This window comes from Electrophorus electricus, chromosome 23 (genome assembly GCF_013358815.1).
Source record: "Electrophorus electricus isolate fEleEle1 chromosome 23, fEleEle1.pri, whole genome shotgun sequence".
Taxonomy (NCBI): Eukaryota; Metazoa; Chordata; class Actinopteri; order Gymnotiformes; family Gymnotidae; genus Electrophorus; species Electrophorus electricus.
The window spans coordinates 8,699,653-8,722,569 of NC_049557.1; the positions used below are offsets into that span (position 1 = coordinate 8,699,653).

The following is a 22,917-nucleotide window of genomic DNA, read 5'->3' on the forward strand; positions in this document are numbered from 1 at the left end:
CCGGGGGAACGTTTCCTCAGTGACACCACCACAAACAGCTGGAAGAGCTGCTGTTGCTGTAGTTGGATGAGGTCCCTCTCCAGCGTGCGATAGCCTGGTCTCCTCCTCAGCGTGGACTGCACATACACATGCCGCTGCGAGTAACCTGAACCAGAACCGGCATTTCATAAATCAATAAATAAATAAGAAGAATAAAAAGCAGCCCCACACTGCATACACACATGCCAAGAAGCCTCCGGTCTCCTCAGTGGTCCCCACCCATCCCTGATTAGAATTAGAATCATTATTTCTCTTCCATCATTTGCAATCTTTTTTTCCCTTTTTTGTACACTACATCGACGGTGATCTAGATCTTTGGCCCTGGGCCGCAGCGCTGAGGGGAGTGTGTGAATAGAGTGTGTTTTCCCCATTCCAACACACTTGACTCAACCGAGGAGGAGGCTCGATATGCAGTTTGTGAGTCTAGTCTGCCGCTGGGAAGTTATTAATTTGTGGACTGCAGGCTGAAATTAAGAGTCAGTGCTCTTACTGCATATTTGAATATTTCATGAAAGGGGCTGGAGAAAGTAACAGACCTTTGCTGCTCTCCTCCGGATCACTCTCTGTTCCGCTTAACTCATCTACCAGAGAAAGCAAAGAGATCACAATGAGAGAGAAAGAATGAGAACTTTACTATGTGGCATTTATTAATGAACTCCTACAAGACCTATAAAAAAAGACTAATAATTATTAATTACTAATGGGGAATTCCCTATCGTTACTATTTTCACATTGACTGAAACGGTGGTGACGGCCGCGAGTACGCGGCTACCTCTGCTGGTGCTCATCTGGCTTTTCACTCTCTTCCTCCCTCTCTTGGCCTGGAAGATCTCTTGGATCCTGCTCACGTACTGCCCAAAAGACAAACAAACACCACACATGATCACAAGGCATCTGTTTAGCTACAGCTCAGCGGCTGGCCTGCAGGCACATGGACGAAAGTAAAGAGAAAAGGTCAGATGTAGCAAAACGTGGCTGTGTAATTAAGGGTGTCTCTCTCCAGGAATCGAACTATTTAATTACTTCTTGTACTGGTGGAGGGAAAACAAGTTGGTCAAGGTTTATAGCCATGGCACCCATACAGTCTAGCACATTAGACACAAGACAGTACGACAGCCATGTCTGCTCTGATGCAATACAGTCAATACATTCTCCTTCTGGTGGTAATGCTGATTAAAAGGCTTTATTCTTTCAAGCAGATCCAATCTACTTAGTACTTTCCACTCCTGCTACCTCCAAACTATAAATGGCCCTCCAAGCCTGCAAAAGCTAGACCTCTGAGGAAACCATGTATAGGTGGACAAAAAATTCTACATGTAAATGTCGGTATTTGAATTTAACTAAACTAGTATGTGAATGTGGTCCAAAGAAGTATTTTTACATCCTTTTTGTACTGTATAAATATTAAGTATTTAAATATCACATTTGGGTATCAAATATTTGACTTAAAGGAAAAATACAATGGAACCTAACTGTGAAGCCTGTACAGAGAGATTCCCACACATTTCGTTATTTGCACAGACACAGCCACACAGAACAGTAGCAGCTTCTGTGACTTCTGCCATTAGTTCCTTCCTCCGTCTACCTTTTCTCAAATTCTCATGAAACTAGAATGAACAACAGAATAGAATCAAACAGCAATAGAAGAACTGGACTAAAGAAACAGGTCGACTGTAGCTGTAAGAACACTCAGACAGCACCATGTGGGAAGCTTCCCTACAACCTGAAGCAAAAGCAAGACTGTCATTTAACTCCACAGTTTGTCTCCACAAACTGCGATCCAACACTTACCTCCCCACTCAACGCTTCTGCATCATGGCAACGGCTTCCTTCCATCAGCTTCATGTGTGTAGGTGTGTTTAATTAACCCTCATTTAAACTGCCTTAACATGAATGACATTGAATGCCTCTGATGACACCAGCTGTCCAAGACTGAGTGTATCTCACACACACACACACACACACACACACACACACACGTGCGCGTGGATGGTTAGTCAGCGCTGATCAGCATGTGCCACATGGCCAGGGTGATAACGCTGACTGTCTCATCCATTCCCCATGAAGGGCATTTCCTGTCTCCTGCATCCATCTCCTCAACGTTTCCCCCGCATCACCCTTTTTCTTCTGCATGCCTCGGAAATGTCACCCCCCATCACGTGCGTGGTATCCCCCACCCCCTTTAACTTCTCTTATGACTAATTGCTATGGGCTGGAATTGGTGAGGGAGAGGTTCGGTTTTACTACTCTGGATTATGCGTGCACCTCTGATACATTCAAGCACACAGATCATGTGTGTGTGTGTGTGTGTGTGTGTGTGCGTGTGTGTGTGTGTGTGGCATCAGTGTCTACCTGAGGCTGTCGCTGTGTTTTGTATGCAGCCCGACTTGCTGCCGATGCTTTAGGAGTGGTAGGTGTCTGGGACAGTGATGTTCCAGCCTGCCTGAAGTCTTGCGCTTCCTCGGGGAGAACGTCAGTGTTGACTCGCAATGCAGGGGGCTTTGGGGGCAACTACAGCCACAGATACAATGTGAGAAAAGGGAGTCAAAAATGGAGACATCATTTGGCAACAAAAAGCAACAGTGAAGTACACAGTGAAAGCAGCTGTCAGACCGTAGATACTGGGCTGGGCTCTTCTACACTAGACTTTGACCTCATTGACGTTTTACAAAGAGCAAAGGTCGTCCGCATAAAATCCATTTGAGCTTACGACTGGAAAACCAGGTGTAGCATTTTGACCTGCATGATTGGCCATAAGCGGCTGGGTACGTTTCCTGGAAAGGGAAAGTTGTGGGAATCACCTTTGGGGTGCATGAGTTCTGCCTCTTTGCAACAGATGAGCTCCGTGAGCGTTTGATGGGCAGACACATAGGAGAGAGTTTGATGTCCTCATATGGGTTCTCCTTTGACAAGTCCGCTACACATGACAGGTTGAAAGATGCAGGAAGTGAGGAATCATCATGAGACTAATTTAAATGCCATACTCTGTAAAGGACATTTTAAACACAAAAGGTCAATTGGGACAATCCAGGAAAAAGGATAAACTGCAGAGACCTAGTGTGGCTGAATTTAAAGAGTGTGTGAGATCTGAGTTTTCTTTTCATATTTCCAAAGCAAACCTTTTTGGTTAATTGAAACAGTATCTGCCGTTTCCTTTCCCAGTTTCAAAACTGACAACGGCGACACTGTGTGTGGACCGCTCGGTCCCGCTCTCTTCCAAAGAGCTGTCGGTTTTGACTCTGTGTCTCATCACCATGCCTTTTACATTGTGTGTGTGTGTCTCTTTTGGTTGACGCACCCATTATGTCTTCGTAAATACTGTCCTCGGATCGGGCATGGTACAGTCCTGAGCAGCGGAACACTGGCCCCCTGGATCCCTGCTGCGCAGTCACATGAACCACATCCTCGAACTCAAACGACTTCCTATGAGGGGTAACAGTATAGTATGCAGGCTTGGTAAAAGTTACCTTTAGGAGCAACGACCATCACTGATTGCCCTGACTTGGTTGTAAATCACAGTACTTGTGTGTTAACAGTAAAACAGATGACTTTCCAGTCAAAAGAATAATGTTCACATATTGTGTGTACAAGCCCAGGGTCTGGCAGCTACTAAGGTCCGCGCAGGCTAATGGAAGCACAAGAAGTAAGACGGGGTTGGTAAGTGTCATCTCCAGCTGCAAATGATTTCTACGCATTTGCTTCGGGCCCCTTTGAAAGGCCCGTCACATTACACATAGCGTGATAGTGTCACAAAAATGCTGGGGTTTCTATTGAAACCAACACGTCCTGTGAAAAGATAAAACATATTCAGAGACGATGCACTACGTTGGGAAACAGGATGAATCAATCAAGAGAAAGTCTAAAAAAATGATAAAAGAAGACACTAAACACCAGTGTGTGCACGTGTGTATGTAAAAACAGCTCAGTGTGACCTCTACATTCTGGGCTGAAACAGAAGTAAGCCAGTTTCAGACAATAGGCCACGACTCAGCCAAAGAAGGCCTTACATCACAGCTGGAACGGAGCCAAGATGGACGCATTCTCATCGCTATGTCTCCCAAGTCTTGCTAACTTTCAGCAGGCTAAGAAGTGAAACTGGCTGACAGGATGTCGGAAACCGAAAGGACGGCTCACTCCTGAGGTGATGGAATTACACTTCATTTTCACAAAATGATCTGCGCACCGCACTGACTAAGGAGTTCAGAAGTGTGTACTGTACACCAAAAGACCATTCTGTACACTCTGAGAAAGATATGCAAAAAGCACCTGACTGCACAGAACAGTATGGGGCTTGACTATAGCCAGTGGCAAGCACAGAATAAAGTAATTCTAGACACACACGTTTGTGTGGAAAATGTGAATAACGTGATTTTGTGACCACTCCTTGGCCAGTAGGTACTACCACTACTTTCTATCCATCTAATAACCATCTAACTTTCTACTCCATCTAAAAAGATAAAATGCAGCAATAAAAAGCAGTAGTAGTAGCATTACTAAATTATTTAATAAGCTGTAAACATTCACCGCTACATTTTAAAAAAGGTGGTTACGGTTCCTAGAATTATTAACATTTGAAATGGTGTGATTATCACTACATGATTAAACTGGTAACTGCCTCATACATTATACAAAAGGACGTCCATAATATTCTGAATATCTTAATCTTAAAACGGCAACTGGCAAGCAAGTAACAAAAACTTTCCTAAAAGACATCATAATCCTTGTATGAGCCTGACCACTGGACTACAGATGCAGCTCATATAGTCAGTGTGATGTTTCACATTTGAGTTAGTAAGTTTACTCTATAAAATATGGATGCTGCCCTGCCAGAAGCATTTCACATTCACTCACCTGTTTTTTCTGTTTCGGGAAAAGCCGTTGCTGGGGGCGACCGGACATAGGGGAGGCGGGCCTCTGGGAGGATGTATGACATCATGGCTTCTAACCTCTTTTGATTGGCTACCTAGAGACTGCTTCTCCCACTGGACTGAATGCACAGGAGGGCAGTCAGCCCCTTGGTACTGGAATGTGCGTTGTGGTTTAGGTGGTGGTATGTTGGGCTGTGGAGAACAGAGTGCAGTTTCCCTCGGGATGAGACCTTTCGACATGGGTGAGGGTGGTTTCGCTCTGTCCCAGAGCGCCTCCTCTCCCTCTAGTCTCCTCCAAAACCCCCGAGAGGTGTAAAAGTTCCCAGGAGGCAGAGAGTCCTCAGGATCGTCTACATGCTGAGGTAGAGATGTTACGTCAGCATCCGTGTCATTTTCACCAGTCTCACCGTGACTGCTTTTCTGCTTTTTCACATCCAATTTGTTTCCAGGCAGTTGTGCTTGGGTCTTGCTGAGTGACAGCTTTGACACAGGGCTTGAGGTTATGACCTCATTCGAACATGTTCGGCGGTGCATGGCCTCAGACTTGCACCCCCCTGCGGCCTGCCTGTCACTAGCCTGGGTTTCCCTGAAATCCAGACCAAGGCTTTTGGCTTTAGACAGGTTCATTTTCCTACATAGTCCATTGTTTTTGTCATCAAGGTGAACTACATTTCCCAATGCTTCCCTAGAAAGACTGCGGGATATGGGGGTCTTTTCCCTTCCCCCGTGCCCATCCTCTGGCTGGCTAAGCCCCTCCCACTTGGAGATCTTCTGTTTGATGTTGACGCCAGTCCCCCGAGGCAGCAGCCTTCCCGGAACAGGTGACTGCCATGCAATCGTTCTTCCTTCTGTCGTTGCTCCTCCTCCTTCTCCTCTTCCTCTCCCTCCAGGTTTCCCATAGTCAACCCCCAAGGCCAGCATGGCAAGCAGGCCACTGAGCAAGCCAGCCCTCACTGCGTGGACATCACTTCAGGAAATCCATGACCACATTTGCTGTCAAGAGAACAGCAAGGCGATCCAGGACTAACCCCAACCCTCTCCCCACTGCAGCACCGGTTATGATGGTTCCTTTTTCTTGAGGCACTTCTATGCTTCCTATTCCTGGGCCATTTTTCCACCGCACTGTGCAGACAAACAAACAAACAAACAAACAAACAGGAAATTGTGAGTTCAGACTACTGCTAAGTTGTGGAGGTCAGCGGCACAAGGTCCAGGAAGCATCGCATGGATGTACGATGTACATAAAGGGAGGAAGCCGTCTCTGTCTCTATCAAGGTTAACAACGGCGCCAAAAATAAATCCAAAATGGATGGGGTGGGGGAGCGAGAGCGAGAGAGATAGAGTCAGGAATAGAAACAACGGTGCAGGTCAGCTACAGAGACCCATCACCCTGAGCAACCCCCACCCCCCCCCCGATCCCATTTCCCTTAGCCACCCCCACCCTCTCCAGCTGGGCCTGCACAACCACTGCCATGCATTAACACACTCAAGAATAATGTAATTCAACTTCACTACTCTCAGAGAAGGCCTCTTTTCAGCATGGCAACAAAAGGACAGGCATTCCAAATATTTTACATCCAGATTCACAAAATAGACAGCCTTTCATCAATGCACAAGAACACCCTTTAAAGTGCATGTCAGTCTTTAAAAAAAAATAAATGCAGCATTTCATATGCATTAGTAATCGCTGATCTCCACATAACAAGCCAAAGGCAAAGGAGGACACTTGAAATTCTTGAGCAGATTCTGTCTCTCAGGCTGGAGCCGGAGCTTAGATGAACCTGGCAGGCGTAGCATGAGCCCTCATCCACAGCCAAAGCATTCTGGACACGTTGCACGTTGCGCTGGAGAGACTGAAGGGATTCGCGCAGGAAGACGTGCTGGAATTCTTCAGTGCGAGGCATCAATGGCACAGCAGCGACTACGCATGCTACATTCCCGCAGAACCCAGGTGGACAGGAGTAAAGATTAGCACATGTGACCAGTAATTGGGAAAATAGTGCCTTTATTCTGGTTGACCTACATCAGACTGGAATCCCAGGAAGACCGGAGCCAGGACCCTTCCCCCTTGGATCATCACACCAACTGACCCACTTGTGTGTCTGCATATGTCTGTCTGTCTTTTTGTTTTGCAGGAAGATTTATTCTGTGTTTCCTGAGATGCAGGAAGCAGGGATCAGCAGAAAGTCCATAATGATGGTTTAGCAGATTTGTCATGGAGCTGCCTTCCAAACTTTTTTTGGATAATGTCTGATTGAGGTTGGATACAGACTAGTCCCTCCGCTTCCACACATTATGTCAACAATGAAAAAGTTAGGCTGTGGGATCATAGTGTACCATGACCAGTTCATGACCAATTCTGGTGCAAACTGACCACATCTCAGCACAACGGATCTGCAGCCAAACTTAAAAATCTTCCTTGAGCCTGTCTGTAGACCAGCAGCGTCGTGTAGTGCACACAAGTGGCCGGTCTGAGATAAAGGGAGAGTTTAAGGATTTTGAATCAGAGACAACGAAATGATGTAAAAAGAAACTGTGTGGCCTAACTTCTCATTTGTGGAAGAGAATGGAGAGGAGCTATTGTTAGCATCAAACGCAGACCCAGAGCCAGGATAAACTACTCGCTTTGGTGTCTGAGCCATCTGCTTACAGGTTACCCACAACACAACTGCAACTCAGAATTATTGCTTGTGCTTTTAAGAGAAATCTCTCTCTTACACACACACACACACACACACACACACACACACACACACACACACACACACACACCCACACACCAACCAACCAACCAACTGGAGACCCTAGTATTAGGAGACCTTAGTATTAAACATTCTCCAAAACAACCCAATCTTCTCATGGGCCAAATGAAGGCTAATTGCAACTTTGGGTCACGTGTTCCTCCCACCTCAGGTACTGATGCGTGAGGGGACTTGCCGTGGCTGGGATACGAGGGTGGTAGTGTGCACCTATGAACTGCGAAACCGTTATGATTTATAAGTCGTGCCATTATCACAGTATGTGTAACACGTAGTCTACTGATTACACCGAAGCAGCACATTATAATACGTGGCTAAGGAAAAGCGCATCGCAATGACGGCAACATCCAAATTTTCAGAGTGTAAATGTCCCGTTTTTCGAGACAATATTAAATGTAGTTATCGTAGTCCACTTTAGATAAAGTGATAAAAGAAGAATTCGAAGAAAAAAATAAATGTTCTCCAGAACACTCACCTCAGCCCACTTTCAAACAGTAGTGAGGCACTCACCAAACGGCACGACTATCTGGGATTTCAACATAACACACTTTCGGCCAACTTAGCTTGCGCCTTTGTTTTTGGAAAGAAACTCACTTGGCAGACTCCGTCAGTTTCTTCAAGGTGCTTGATTATTGTGAAAAAAACAACGTTTCAAAAAATAAGACAATTTTTTTTGTGTGTTTACTAAGCGCTTATCTTGCTAAAGTTCCACTAATTGACAATCCCATTTGTACTCGTCGCCCAGTGCTGTAACTCCGATCACCCGACTTTACATGCAAGCTAACATGCTAGTTAGCCTGAAAGCTAACTAACTTCTATTCATTCCCGTCAAAGGCTGCCGAGTCCTATCAGGCTGAAAAACGAAGTCCGGAAATCCACGACATCAGACGAAGTTCGAGTCTCATGTTTGGTATTATTTAATGTTCTGTAAGAATAGAAGAAGCTAACGCAGACGGCACTGATCCTGGGAAGGAAACGTCTGCACCATCCGCTGTCATCTGAGAACAGTTCCCCTGGTCGGGTGAATCATCAGATGGGTTGTGGCAATCCAACAATAAAAACTTCACTCTGCCCATCCAGTTCTTTACGAACTGGCTATTAAATGCATTGTTTGAGGAAAAAACAAAGAGGTTCATACACACGCTACACTATCGTTCACATCATTTTCCAATACATTAAAAAAAATAAAATAAAAATGTAATATAAACTTTGCCAATAACAAACTGTAATTTTGAGGAATATCATTCTTGAAGACTTAAGTAGCTTCACCACACAATAGTTTATTCATCTATTGAAGGCTTATTTGATATATGTAATTCAGAACATTATCTGAAACATTAGTCTCGTGGAATTCATTCCATATGACAATAATTGGGTGGGTAATCATCACTTTAAGGGCCTCAGTTCTGTATATTTGATTATGTTTTGTTATATATTTGCTTATGCTTTATATAATGTAACAGTAAACACTAGATGCAACTATTGCACCTCTTTTATGACATTTAATAACAAATTCCAATTCAGCAAATGTATTATTATTGCATTAAATATATATTTTTAAGACATGAAAAAATTAATGGGTGTAACGTTTAAGGTTATTTTAGGACGACTGTCTCTCTGGCGTGTGTGTGTGTGTGTGTGTGTGTGTGTGTGTGTGTGTGTGTGTGTGTGTGTGTGAGAGAGAGAGAGAAACAGACAAAATAGAGCCTTTTAGTCACCCTTTACACCTTCCTTAATGAGACTGAACTCATAACAAAGAGTTTCATAGCGATAGGCCATACGGATCTGAGCCACATTTGTCTTGCGAATATCATTTCCTTCCGGGCCCTCCTTCAGGTAATTTGTCCCCAGGAAGTGGACCTTCTCCTTTTGGGAGAAAAAAAACACATGGATCTCATACAGTAGTGATGACAGTAGCAGATGTTGGGCTAGTTAGACGGCTAGTGCATATGCCATAATAAACTGTGAGTAAAGATGGGTTGTCATACCTCATGCGACAGGCCACTCTGCAGGACACTGTTCTTAGCGATTTCACACATATCGCAGGTGCTGAGTTTGAACACTTGAGCTGCGATGGCGTACTCCTCCATCAGTGGCTCCTGCACACAGAGTGAATGAATGAAGAACAGATGTTAGCCTAGCTATGGTGTAAGGTTTGTCCAGGCCATTTTTAGACCATGGGTTGCAATCCTCAAATCTGATTTTACGCACAAAACTGATTTTAGCCAATTTGACACGACACCCAATGCCGTCACTATCTCTAGCCAGTATCTTCAATTTAATTATTACTTCATCAAAATACTGAAAGTGTGTGCTTGGTATGCTTTTAACAGTCACTCCTCATGATTGCTGTGGGTGTGGATGACGTGTGCATAATCACAAAATACCAACTATACCTTGGTGTAGTGGAACTGCATGGGGTCATCAGTGGACAAAGACACTACCAGACCCTTCTTGTGGAACTCCAAAAGTGGGTTCTTGTTGTACTCCAGGAACAGGCTGTTGTTGCTGAGGGGAGACATGGCAATTGGAATCTGGGCCAGGAAGTACAGATACTGCAGGACTGGGCTCTGTGTCATACAGGGAGGGAAATAGGACACACTAATTACAAACACGGTTGATCGTGTTCGTGGATGTAGGATCTGCAGTGTTTTTTGTGTTGTTGTTTTAAGAGTATAATACTGAATGAGAGTTAGTTTAGGCATATGTACAGGACTACACCAAACTTAGTCTTTATAACATATTTATTCTTTTTTTGCTACCTGATGGCATACTCTTTGACTAAAAGAATTTAGAATCTACAATATTACTTTTTTAATAGTCTACATATGTGTGTTATTGTCTGACTATGCCTAAAACACATGCCATTTATCACTGATACTGTCTTCTTCTGCCTTCCTTCTGATCAGTTCTCAGAAGGTCTGAGATTGTAGGGGCAGCCACTGCTGGTATGGGTAGATAACAAACCAACCTTCTTGAGGTTGAGACCATGAGAGATGTTGTCGGCAGTCATAAAGCAGGCTAGCAAATGAGTGACAGCTCCGGCCTCCCCACAGTGAGGCCTGAACAGGAATGTGTTCAAGCCTCTCTCCCTATAAAAATAGAAAGAAGCATATATAGCTCAAATTGAGAAATCTCAAGACCTGCACTAAAAAAAGAAGAACTTCCAAATAAATGGAATTTTAATCTGCACCATTTAGGACAGAACTATCCAGCTAACAAGGAAGTTAATAATCTGGGGATAAATTGAATCAGATCGGATGAGAAGTCCAAGATCTCTGCTGACTTATCAACACCATATTTTGTGTCTAATCTTGGGTTTACTTATGTTCCAACTCCTCATACAGTCAAATAAGGTAATCTAAGGCTGAGCTGAAAAACCTCACTGGTCTATCTGGAGGCTCAGAGTACTGAACTGTGAACTTCTGGTCTATACAAATATCACAGTATAATCACTGGATGAATAGCACCAATGGACTTGGGTCTCTGTTTATACTTGATAAATTAGAAGACAAGTACAGTAAGATATAATTTCCCCCACTACTCACCTGCGCAGTTGGTTGAGCACCGCGATGTTGGCATACATGTAGTAGATGTAGTAAGTGTAAGATGGGTTCTTCACAATGTCCCACTCATCTGGCTTAGGGCTCTTGGTGGAGAACATGTGACCACTGTGTTTAGATTCATCATCAACACTGTCAAAACCTGTGACCTGTGGATAGGATGAGAAAAAGTTGGATGGATGCACAAAGATAGACAGACAGATGAGCAGATTAAATAATAGATAACATGATAAATTAACCACTGCTGGACAGTTTTCTTCTATATTCAAAAATATCCGAAATGCATCTTTGGACTGGTTTTAGGCTACCCATCACTTACATGTTTCAGGAAGACGGCCAGCTCAGGGTTGGATTGAGGGTCAATGGTGGCCTGGAAAACGGGGAGAAATATATTCTCCAGCATCTTTCCAAAGTGTGGTACAAAGTTCCTTGCTCTGAAAATGTCACTAAATAAGCAAAAACAAACAAACAAACAAACAAATAAAATTTAAAAAATCAGAATGACTCCTTACAATGCATGAGACTGCACAATATATTATGTATGGGTAATTGATAGTAGGAGATGTTTGTGGCTCAGAAACTATAGGTCAAAACAAGGTATGCACATTTTATATAGTCTACATTAATTTCAGAAGCCACTTGGGGAAAAAGCTTTAGGTTAAACATGTAATACTGTAGGCCATCTGTTATACACAATAAATGTTAGCCATCATATAACCAAAGATCACCTAATCACCACATGACTGGTGTTGTGTATGGACCACTCTCAATGCAGATCTGAAATGTGTAAAAACTTTAGCATCACTACTATGCCAGATATACTCACACCAGTATAACATAAACTCTCATGCCACTTTGTCACTCCTATGGTCACTCTCTTCTTCAGTTTACCTCTCTGAAACCTTTGGAATGGTTGATCAAATCTACAATTAAAATCCCTGCCAGCATTGGAATCATTGGCATAGAACGGCTTTGATTTGTGTTCTACATGGAACTGATGGTAATATTGGGTACCACGAAAGGATCAATATCTGTTCCATGGGCTCTTTCCACTGGTGTCACACAGAACTCAGTGCTTGGTCCTCTACAATTTTCCTCTAAGTGTCTAAGTGATGCAATGTCTTCATACAGCTTCTCCTACCATGGTTATACTGATAATATACAAGTTACATGCCACAACCTTCAAGTTGTTCAAGATTAAGTCTTATTTTGGCATGTCATGTCTTGCAGACATTAACAGGATGGCATCCCATGACCTAAAGCTGAATAAGCGAGATTATTTTTTATCACTCCTCTACTAGCAGGAGTATGAATCTACAAGTCCTACTGGATTCCAATATGGCTGCAGAATATCCTACTGGGTGGGAATTCCAGGATCTCTGGTGATTTATCAACACCAGGTCCCCTACTTTCTTCTTCTGTTCCAGCTCCTCAAACAGGAGGGAATCAAAGGCTGAGTGCTTGATTACCTGGCTAAGCAGGAGCTGAACAAAATCCTGACTGGTCTGTCTGGAGGCCCAGAGGACTGAACTGAGAACTTCTGGCCTACACATATATAACAGTATAATCACTGGATGAATAATACCAAAGGATTTAGATCTCTTCAAGCCTGTTAATTGCCTACATATCCAAAAAGGGATTCACGACCTGGCAGTGACTCAATGACTGTGGAGGGGATGTAGTTTTATTGGCAGGATGCCACTGTGTACAAAGGTGTGATGGAGTCTATAATAGTACATTTATTAAAGACCATTATTAGATTTAATTAGGCACCTAATAAAGTGTTCTCTGAGTGTAAGCAAAAAGAAGGTGCTTTTAATAAATTGATTGGTTAAAACTGATTGTGTGATTTCAATCATTATATATACTACATTCCTTATTGCCACAAAGAATAAATATTCCATATATGTTACGGACTCAAACTGGCAATTGATAAAGCTCTACCACATTGACTAAGGACATTAAAAAATCTTCTGCAAAGGTTTAATGAGAAGGGCCAAATGATCAGGTTATGGAAACATACAAGTTCTAGTATAAGAGAATTGCAGCAAAACCCTGTGTTGTTGACATGCATGAAAATAAATTGAAATTTCCAACAGCAACAGCAAACAATGACAACAAACATACTAGATTCTGGGTACTTGAATCATCCACTTGAGGTTGGCAGAAAATACCCTGTGTTTGTTGAACCAGCTGGACAGCTTTGTCCATTCATTGGAATTGCACCCATAAATGGACAGACGAGGTTCAGCATACTGGTACTTGGCATCCTCCAGGTCACCAGCCACTTCCTGAGTCATAAATATCCGGGTTGATTAGTTGCTCTTTGATTAACGTGATTAAGGCAAAAGGTACTAATGGTAAAATCACTAATGGTAGAAAAGTCAGAGAGCAGTAACCACTTACCACACCAAACCCCAAAACCAGGGATTTGAGGTAGCAAAAATGTGCTATGACCACCAGAACATATAACCAATTTGCATGGAAGCCAGAATATACATATACGCTCCTAAACGACAGATTTCTTCACACTGCCTTGCCACTGTTTTACACATCTTATGTAACCCTCACATATGTGCTCCTCATTTGGGGTTACAGCCCAGCCCCTCATCAAGGGTTCATGTCATCGCCTCACAGCAGGACAAGCTTTTTTTTAACCAAGAGCATGTTCCCAGTGACTTCGCCATATCATCCATTATGTGTACCTTCTACTCCTTACCTTGATGATGGTGGCAAAGTATTCTCCTCCAATGTGATTCTCAGTCTTCAGATAAAGGTCACGGAGCTCACTGGCACCCACAGGGTTGTACTTGGCATTGAACTTATCAAAGCGCTGGAAGGTTTGTCTGCCCTACAGGACCAGGATTCAATAACAGATCAAAGGTTGGTGATGTTGATATAACCATGTGTAAGCTCTCACAAAGACTGATACATTACTGTTTACCTCTAAAGTTCTCACAACAGGCATAAATCCCTTAATACCACCTCAAGATCAGATACACTCCATGGCCAAATATTTGTGGACACCCCTCCTAATTATTAAGGTAGGTGTTCCAGGCACATAAATTGCTAACAGGATCATAAAATTAAACATGTAGCTATGCAACCTCAAAAACTGTCAATAGAATTGGTATGACTTGGATATTTTAAACATGGCACTGTCATAAGATGGCACCATTGCCACAAGTCAGTTCATGAAATTTAGGCACCACTAGGTCTCCCCTGGTCAACCCTGAACTATAAGTGTTATTATTATGAATACTCAACCTTGAATTGTAAGTGTTATTATTGTGAAATAGAAGTATTTAGGAGCAATAACTGCTCAGTCATGAAGTGGTATTCAACACACATTCACAGAGCAGGGTGTTGAGTGCTGAAGTGCATAGCACATAAAAATCGCCTATCCTCTGTTGCGCCATGCTCTACAAAGTTTCAAACTGCCTCTGGAAGCACAAGAACTGTGCAACATAGGCTTCTTGAAATGGGTTTCCATGGCTGAGCAGCTGCACACAAGCCTAATACCACTATGCACAATGCCAAGTGTTGGCTGGAGTGGTGTAAAGTACACTGCCACTTGACACTGGAGCAATGGAAAAGTGTTCTCTGGAGGCATGAATCATGCTCCACTAACTGGCAGTCTGATGGAGAATCTATGCTGGGCAAATGCCAAGAGAATGCTACCTACTGGCAAGTACAGTGCCAACAATAAAGTTTAATGGCAGAGGAATAATGGCCTGCAGCTGTTTCAGTGCTTGGATCAGGTACCTTGGTTCAAGTGAAGGATAATGTAAACTCCTTATTAATGCCAACAGATTTGACGTTGAACACGAAAGGAGCATATATAGGAGGGATGGTCTTGTGTCCACATCATTTTTGCACATATAGTGTGGGTTGCTATTTTGGGTTTTCAGTGTCAGTTCGTGTTGTTGTGAGAGTGACACCTACGGCATGCACATCCAGTGAATCCACGGTCAGGTCATAAGGGTGCAGCTTGAGTGACTCAAAGAGCTCTTTCATGGTCATTTCTTTGCCTTTCATGCTGTACACCACTCTATTGGCGTCCACGCGGTACGACCTCTTAATGAAGCGCAGCAGGTGTTTCTGGTTCATGCAGGCAGCAGCATGAATGTGAGTGTCAACCTACAGACAAGTGCAAAGAATAAGAGCAAGAACAACAACAACAAAAAAACACCGTACATGTTGGACAAATACGCCAGAAACGGCTAGCAAACAAGAGCGGGGATCAGTTCCGTTAATCTCTTTTTGGATGCATGCGCTGTGATCAGTACCTTCCTACAGTTGTAGAAGTCCCTGTGGGGGTTATTCTTCAGCTCTTTCATCTCCTCCATCTCATTCAGCATCTCATGCACGTTGAACTTGGACATGAGGAACTTCAGACGACGGTGGGTGTATGTCTTTCTGAAGAGACCAATCCGAAACATGCAGATAAACACACTCAACCCGTTAAAACAGGCAGCCCATATACAATGAATTTTTGTGTGTGTGTTGTTTAGTATATTTTCAATTAGAGACAGTACACTTACTTTGCATTGTTAGTAAAGTAAATGTTGAGTGAAAGCTCTGCAAAAAGGTTTGTCCCTCTAAACCCTCAGGAGCAAAAAAAACTGTGGTTTCATGAATCATCACCTCGATTCTGAGTTATTTTGAACCAACCCTCAATTCTAAGTTATCTTGAATCAACTGCCAGTTCTGACTTATCAATCCAATCAGGGTTCTGATAGCCTTTGGTTTGTGTATGAGGAGAATCTAACAACACGTGTGGAAAACTCACGTCGGGCCCTGTGCAATGAGGGCAATAAGGAAGTTCATGTCATCGATGAAGGTTGCGTAGTCAGGAGCGGGCAGGTTCAGTGGCTGGTTCTTATCTGCAGCTGCTGCGTCTTTGTAGATGCAGACGACGCCCTCATGCATGCGGGCCACGTAGCCAGGGTTGGGGGGCAGAGTCTTGGTGTTGAAGGGATCTTCTCCTGGTTCAGGAGGGGAAGTGAAGACTGCCCCCCCCCCCCACACACACACACACACACAAAACACAGGCCATTATACTCTCACTCTATCTGTTTTATTGAGTGGAAATCACAGGGGCGTGAATCTGGTAACTGAATTACTTGATCTCTGTGTGCACACAAAGACTCCTCAGAAAAATACTGAAGTTCACCTGAACACTGCGTCACATCTGGGGTGGTGAAGTCCAGTCCTGGAGATCTACTGTCCTGCAGATTTTAGTTGTGAGCCTAATCTAATACACCTGGCTCTAATATTAAGGTGCTATTGAAGGCTTTGATCAACTTGTATGTTAGATTATTGTTGGAACTGAATTCTATAGGGCAGTAGACCTCCAATATTGGGCTTGGGCACCCCTGCAGCATAAATACGTGCCTGTAATAAAGTGAACATTCTTCTAATCAGGAGAAAATTGCACCATATTACGTGAGTTAAAGGAATTCTCAACTCTACATTGGTCTGTTTATAAGTGTGAGGAGAACTGTTAAACTGCCTTTTTTTGCTTGATCACCTGGCTGAATCTGATTCTCTGGCTTCCACTTCTCTCCCTCAATGTTGCGTAGGAACTCAGACGCAGTGTTGGGGAACCTCTGGAAGGCCAGCCTCATGTACTTCTCTCTTATGGCCAATGCACGGTACAGACCCTTGCAGGCAAGCTCAAAGTCATCCATGGTCACCTGGGAATGAAAAACACAACCTATGAAAGTGTTTCAGGGCTTAACATAGGTAGATTTTAATGTGAAACGAATTTAATGTGAAACCAAAACCGATGACTAATCAAAATGCTTCAGGGCTTAACATAAGCAGTTTTGATTTTGGCAAATGTTCATTGTAGCTGCATCTGATGTCGCACTTGTGCCTAGCTGTCTTAGCTTTAAATGTCTCAGCTAGGTTTCTGAAACCCAGTACAGGGCTGGCCTAGCGGCCTTCTCAATGCATGTTCTTGCCCTGCAAATCTATTCCTGTTCTGGAGGGACTGCACTGTTTGATGACCTGCAAATGGGTCACAGACGCATATTTCACAGTCATGTCAAACCTGTGGTCTTGCATAATACAGGGCTTGATTACATCATGGGGGATTTAACAGATGTAAACTTACCCCAGCTGCATAATCTCCTGTGATGGCCACCCTCTGGAAGTGAGGCACCTCCAAATACGTTGGCTTCTCTTCCAGCAGAGGAACAAGAACCTCTTGGGAATGCATAATATGCTTCTTGCTGGGAGACAGGATGTATTCAGCATTAAGGAGCACTTTGACGGAAGTCTCTATGGCTGCTAACAATGAATGGAAGCTTGTAGCAGCAATTAGCATGGTTGCATAACAGGCCCTGGTAGGTTATATTCACCATTAAGAAAAATAAAGACTGGTATACACTTATAGACTGTAGCCCATCTGTTTTCATATGCTTCCTAATACTCTCAAAATAATGGGCTTTAACATCACTGCTGTGTTCAAAGTTGGTTGGGTTAGAGATCAAAAATTAGGTGTTGCTAATAAAATATCTGGTGAGCATTTATTCTTCTTTTGCCCATTTGCCCATAAACATTTAAAAAATTTCTGTGTTAGTTTCATAAGACTGAAATCTTGTGTTCAGTACATCATAACAAGTTTAGCAGATATCTGAGGTGAAATTCAAGAAAGTCGGATTGTCATTTAGCCAAATGATTAAATTCCAAGATTGTCCAATAGCAGAAAAGGTACAAGACAGACATTCTCATCACACATCATCATGAAGGTATGTTAGATTGCTGTTAAATATTTTAAGTTATCCTCACCGTCGCTCTGTATCATCAGCAGTGGCTATGTGATGTGCTAGCTCCTGGTGAAGAATAGGGCAGTCAGCCACATCAAACATGGAGATCTCCTCACGGACATCTTCATCCTTGGTCTCAGAGGCAAACACCTTTTCAGCGAATGCCCGCATGTGAGCATCCGTTTCTGATGACACATGCATTCATTATTTTATAGTCATTATTTTTGTGTTACAGCACCTGACGCTCATAGATGTATGCTCAGTGTGGTCAATTCAGGTGAGATAAATAGATGAATGTTGATGAGAATATTGTTCTCCAAACCAATGAAAGACAAAATAACAACAGAAGAGGACAGGCCCTCTCATGCAACAGTTTACTGCTGTTCCAAAGAAGCCACCAAATATATGCCATCCAAGTGCATATGCTTGATATTTGGATATGCTAATACTTACAATGATATAGTGCATAACATGCATCAGCCTACCTTCCATAACAATTTTGGATTATTTTAATAATCATACATTAACAAACATGTCATTTAAGGCATGTTTTTGATATGCAAGCAGAAAGACTGTGATTCCTCATTGAAGCCAGAGCACTGAATGCTGGTAAAGAACACCCATCATCCATCAATGTAATAATGAAGTGGATGGAGGCAAGGAGTAAGGATACATATGCAGGCTTATAACAAAGAGCACAGAGTTATCCAAAAAGGCAGAGTCAGGGAGGTGACAGAGATCAAAACTAGGGAGACCAGATCAGTACAGGCAGAAGTAAACAATGCAGTCCAACAGAGCAAAAATGAGAGAGAAAGTTCAAAAACCGTATGTGAGATACAAAAATCTGGGGCAAAAACAAGAAAAAAAAATTCACTAACACAGACGTCAGACACCAATAAATGGGATCAAAAATACCAGAGAACACCAATCAGAAAAAAAAACACAGAATTGCAGTAGATGAGTAACTGGCAATGGTGTGTAATGTGTAGGATAGGGAAAGGGACATATACAAAGGATGTGATTAGAGGAAAATCAGGTGTGGAAGATGATTATGGTTATGGGAACAATTAGAGGATCAGGATTCCTGGTGTCTGGAACTGGGAGTGCTGTATACATGCACAGAAATAATGGTCTCTGAATCTTTTTAGGGCACAGGTCCAACATTAATGCTCAGTTGACTGACTAATATATTGAAACTACCAATTGAGATGTAAAGGTTTACACCACCCTCTCAGACTTTTAGGTTTGTGCTTAGCCTACATTACATCCCAAGATAAACTGCATCAAATTCTCATGCACTCCAGATAAACATTTAAGCCCAAAGTATTTCAAAGCTATGTGACTTATTCATTTGTTATTCAACTATTTCAAAATCTGTTTATGCATCAGACTGTTTGCTGTTAATGAACAAATGAATAAATGTTTATTTGGATGGGCAAATTCCTTTATATCTGCACAGTGTCATGACACCATGAAGCGCATCCATAAAGCACGAATGACTCCCTCAAGTGCGAGGCAGAGCAAGGCTGTCATCCATACTTACTCGCATCTGAATACACGTTTACCCAGAAGCAAACAAACAGGATCCATCGGGGGGATGAAAAGAAAAGGAGGAAAGTCATTAGACTAATATGAGGGAAGGACCGCCCTTCCCAGAACTACCGCTTTCCAAAAAAAGTTCAGCAATGAAAAGTTCCACAAAATATTGAATTAGGTACTGAATCAAGATGAAAACCTCATGCAAATTGAATTCCAGATGATCAGCTAAATGAATCCATGCATCTCAGGTCATTATATAGTAAGTATAACTTTATATACTTGGCAAATGAATGTATATTCATTTGGGATAAAACAAGCAGAATTTTTTTTTTATGTAATGAAAAAACTCTTTCCTAAGTCACATTTCATGGTTGAGTATCGGTGTGTTAAAGGGACCAACAGCAAACAATTACAGTGTGGGCATTTATAAAATGAGAAAGAATAAAGAATACTTTATTTCATTCCCATATCCATGAATCCATGATCCATTCTGGCTGGCCTTGTGGCTCTTTAATATCTGCATAGGAAGGAAATTCCTCAAATGTGGGAAATAACAGATGTCTGTCTAAAATTCCAGATAGCCGGTGATGATTTCCCATTGCTAAAGTTTTGTGGTACCCCATACAAGAAGCCATTTATCCATTTATCTGTTCACCCTCCACAATAAGTGCCACCATAACAGCACAAATTATGCATCTATGATTTGGGGTGAACCTTGTTTTGTGAACTATAAACAAATAAATGGGAAACACACGGGTCCAGTGCAGGACATACCCCACACCTCAGTTACCATCTGTCCATTCTCAACATCTCAACACTAACCCTTATTTGCATTCCACAGCACCCCATGGGTTGGGATTTACTGCATGATACAGTGGAAGTATCATGCTTTCCCCCCACAATTTCATTCCTCCCTGGGAATCGCTCCAGTACTTACGCTGTCCCGCCGCTGTGTTAGTTAACGTCCCCATCAGACAAGGGACAGGGACCATGTAGAAGAGGCAAACAAAAAGAGGTCACAAAAGAGAAAGGCCCTGTTTACCAAGGCATGTATATACATTCAAAAACAGAATTCCACTGGATTAGAACAGGGAAAACACTAAACAGTACTGCTCAGGAAGGGATTATGCCTGGGACCGAGTATCACTGCACGGAAATGTTTAGAACTGTCAATTCACTAACATGGTTCAAGCTTTGAATATTTTATTCTGAAACTCGCTAGGTGAAAAAGAACATGGGTTACCACTCAACATCACTGTGCAGAGATTAAGGACATTAGGAAGAACAGACGTGCAATTGGGGATGTATAGCAGGAATAAATCTTGTCTTGTTCGCGCAGCAGTCTGTACTCAACACCAACAGTTTAACTCGAACTTCTTCTTCTGGTCAGTGTAGGACTACGATGAGGACAGGAATGAGTAACCTTGTGAAACTATTTAATTAAAGACATCTATGCAGACTTTTAGACATAACGTAGACCTAAGTGAAGAGGTTTATGCACACAATATTTTGGTGCAATGGAAGCAGCATGAAAGGAATATTTCACCCAAACATCCTGCAATGACATGAGATTATGGTATGGTAGTGTGCAGGGATTAGTATGATGTGGTTTGCCTAAGGTGAAATGGAGCCTACTGACTTTGGTTAATTTTTAGAGTTTTGCATTTTCAGGTGAGTCATTAGTTTAGATTGAGTAAAACTTGCAGGATTGACTATGGGACAGCACGTAACTGGTATGACACACCCATCCCGTACGTGTGTGGACTAGTTTCTTGAACTGCCCCTGCTACTTTTCCACTTCTCCTGTCTAGCATGGTAACTATCTTTAAATGATTTGATCTCATATGTAAACGTTTGGTGTTTCATGCCTCCATTCTTTACACATTCAGAGAAGCTGACCTGGAATGAGCTGAGGTTGCTGTGCACCTTTACTGCTCCATCACACCCAGCTCAAGGCATGGAACGCTTCATAGCTAACTGATGATTCACACTGGGTGTTTTAGGGCAAGAAAACAACCAAATGGTGTAGTACAGTAAAGCAGAACCAGACATGCCAGTTCCTCTGTTGCCACATTCACCTCCTAATTCACATGGCCTACAGCATTCCAGTACCACCCACACAGGGACTGTAACCAGAGCAGTTGAAGCCTAAGCAGGACATTTCAAGCTCAGTGCTTTCTCATGCAGACGCTGCACGACAGCATGTCCGGGGGGGGGGGGGGGGGGGGGGGGGGGTTTGCTTCATGTAGCCTATGCCTAAAAGTGGAGGACTAGCAGCCTGCCTGTGCTGAAACCTTATCTTGGCTTCTCTCTTTCACTTGTCAAGAATTAAGATGACAGGTGTATTGCAGGGCTGGGGTGTTCCCCAGGACTGATACTGCTGCTGTTAGCTCAGCCAGTCAGCACACTCCATCCTTTGGAGCTAATCGGCATCACTGTGCATTAAGGCAGTACGTTTGCCTGCCTGTTTTTTTTTCTCATCCTGGACCTTCCTTGCTGAAATATGGGAGCCAGTACTAAAATATGATTATTGTAAAAATATGAGTTAAATTTGAGTTACGTTTAGTGTTTCAGGGAAAAGATGCATAATGTATGTGGTAAATGATTCTGATTTGACAGTTCATAGTGACACTGAACAGACTTCAGAAATTGAATGGACATCAAACTTAACTGTAAAAGACAAAAACTGGTTTTACATTTGTATGGTTGACTGCATTTTGACCCGTCAAACTAATCAAAGTGGAGTGTTAAAGGCTTGCAAGGTCACTGAAACGCTTGTGGTGTAAAAATAGTGTGATAGAAAAGCTCCCTTGAGAAAACTCGTCCTTTGGTGTCAAATGTTTATAGCTACAGTAACACAACCAGTACTATCCGTTTGTGAAATGTGAAGAATATGGAATACTTTTACATTTTTATACATTTGGAAGATGCTCTTATCCAGAGCGACTCACGATTTTCAATGATGTTAAGTCCTTAAAGTAGCTGAACACTTGAACAAATAGCGTCACATGCATTACCTCACTGTCACGTCAGGTTCTGTGTTAAGTCTCTCGAATGATGACGTGTGTATGCATTGAACAATGTCGCGCATTACTTGTGAAAGGGTTCTGGGTGCTGTTGTGAGCCACTCACCTGCAACCTTAGGCATGTTGGCAGTGTGTCCCTGACACTTACACACGCTCCCTGTGGTCAAGCTAGATCAGGCTGAGCAGGGCTCGTCCCAGACGAAAGGCCGGCAATGGTGAAGTGTGCAGCTGCCCGGCCCCGAGCTACAGTATGAAACACTGACTGCCCAGTATTACGAGACGCCTTCCCATACTACACGCGCTGGGGAGGCGCCATGCTCTATTTTAGGTTCGAACACACGGCTTCA

The 22,917-nt window shown here is 42.9% G+C and overlaps 2 protein-coding genes across 5 annotated transcripts in view; both read right to left on the bottom strand.

The window, feature by feature from the left end:
* dennd2c (DENN/MADD domain containing 2C) overlaps positions 1-8,832 on the bottom strand; it is a 15,370-nt gene extending 6,538 nt beyond the window's left edge. For 2 of the 3 annotated variants that reach the window (XR_003410623.2, XM_027009991.2), the window contains exons 1-8: positions 8,142-8,832; positions 4,891-6,029; positions 3,338-3,462; positions 2,841-2,956; positions 2,392-2,550; positions 812-890; positions 576-620; positions 1-145 (exon numbers count right to left, since the gene is read on the bottom strand). The exon at positions 1-145 is cut by the window's left edge and continues 43 nt beyond it. Coding sequence is in view for 2 of the 3 variants with exons in the window: in XM_027009991.2 (XP_026865792.2) it covers positions 1-145; positions 576-620; positions 812-890; positions 2,392-2,550; positions 2,841-2,956; positions 3,338-3,462; positions 4,891-5,828 (1,607 nt within the window). In the remaining variant the exon portion in view is untranslated. The remainder of the gene's footprint in view (positions 146-575; positions 621-811; positions 891-2,391; positions 2,551-2,840; positions 2,957-3,337; positions 3,463-4,890; positions 6,030-8,141) is intronic. The other variant, XM_027009992.2, reaches the window with a different exon arrangement.
* A 94-nt stretch (positions 8,833-8,926) lies between these two features.
* Positions 8,927-22,842, bottom strand: ampd1. Of its 2 annotated transcripts, XM_027009993.2 has the most exons (17): positions 22,677-22,842; positions 20,482-20,493; positions 19,549-19,554; positions 18,028-18,190; positions 17,351-17,468; positions 16,763-16,928; positions 16,022-16,241; positions 15,519-15,648; positions 15,175-15,369; positions 13,949-14,080; positions 13,357-13,520; positions 11,549-11,675; positions 11,215-11,378; positions 10,638-10,758; positions 10,063-10,236; positions 9,655-9,765; positions 8,927-9,532 (listed from the first exon to the last, which is right to left on the bottom strand). In XM_027009993.2, exons 1-17 carry the CDS (start codon positions 22,690-22,692, stop codon positions 9,377-9,379), a joined length of 2,175 nt encoding a protein of 724 aa, XP_026865794.2. In that variant the 5' UTR covers positions 22,693-22,842; the 3' UTR covers positions 8,927-9,376. The 2 variants fall into 2 exon arrangements, with proteins under 2 accessions (XP_026865794.2, XP_026865795.2); XM_027009994.2 differs by lacking the exon at positions 20,482-20,493.
* Positions 22,843-22,917: the final 75 nt, after the last annotated feature.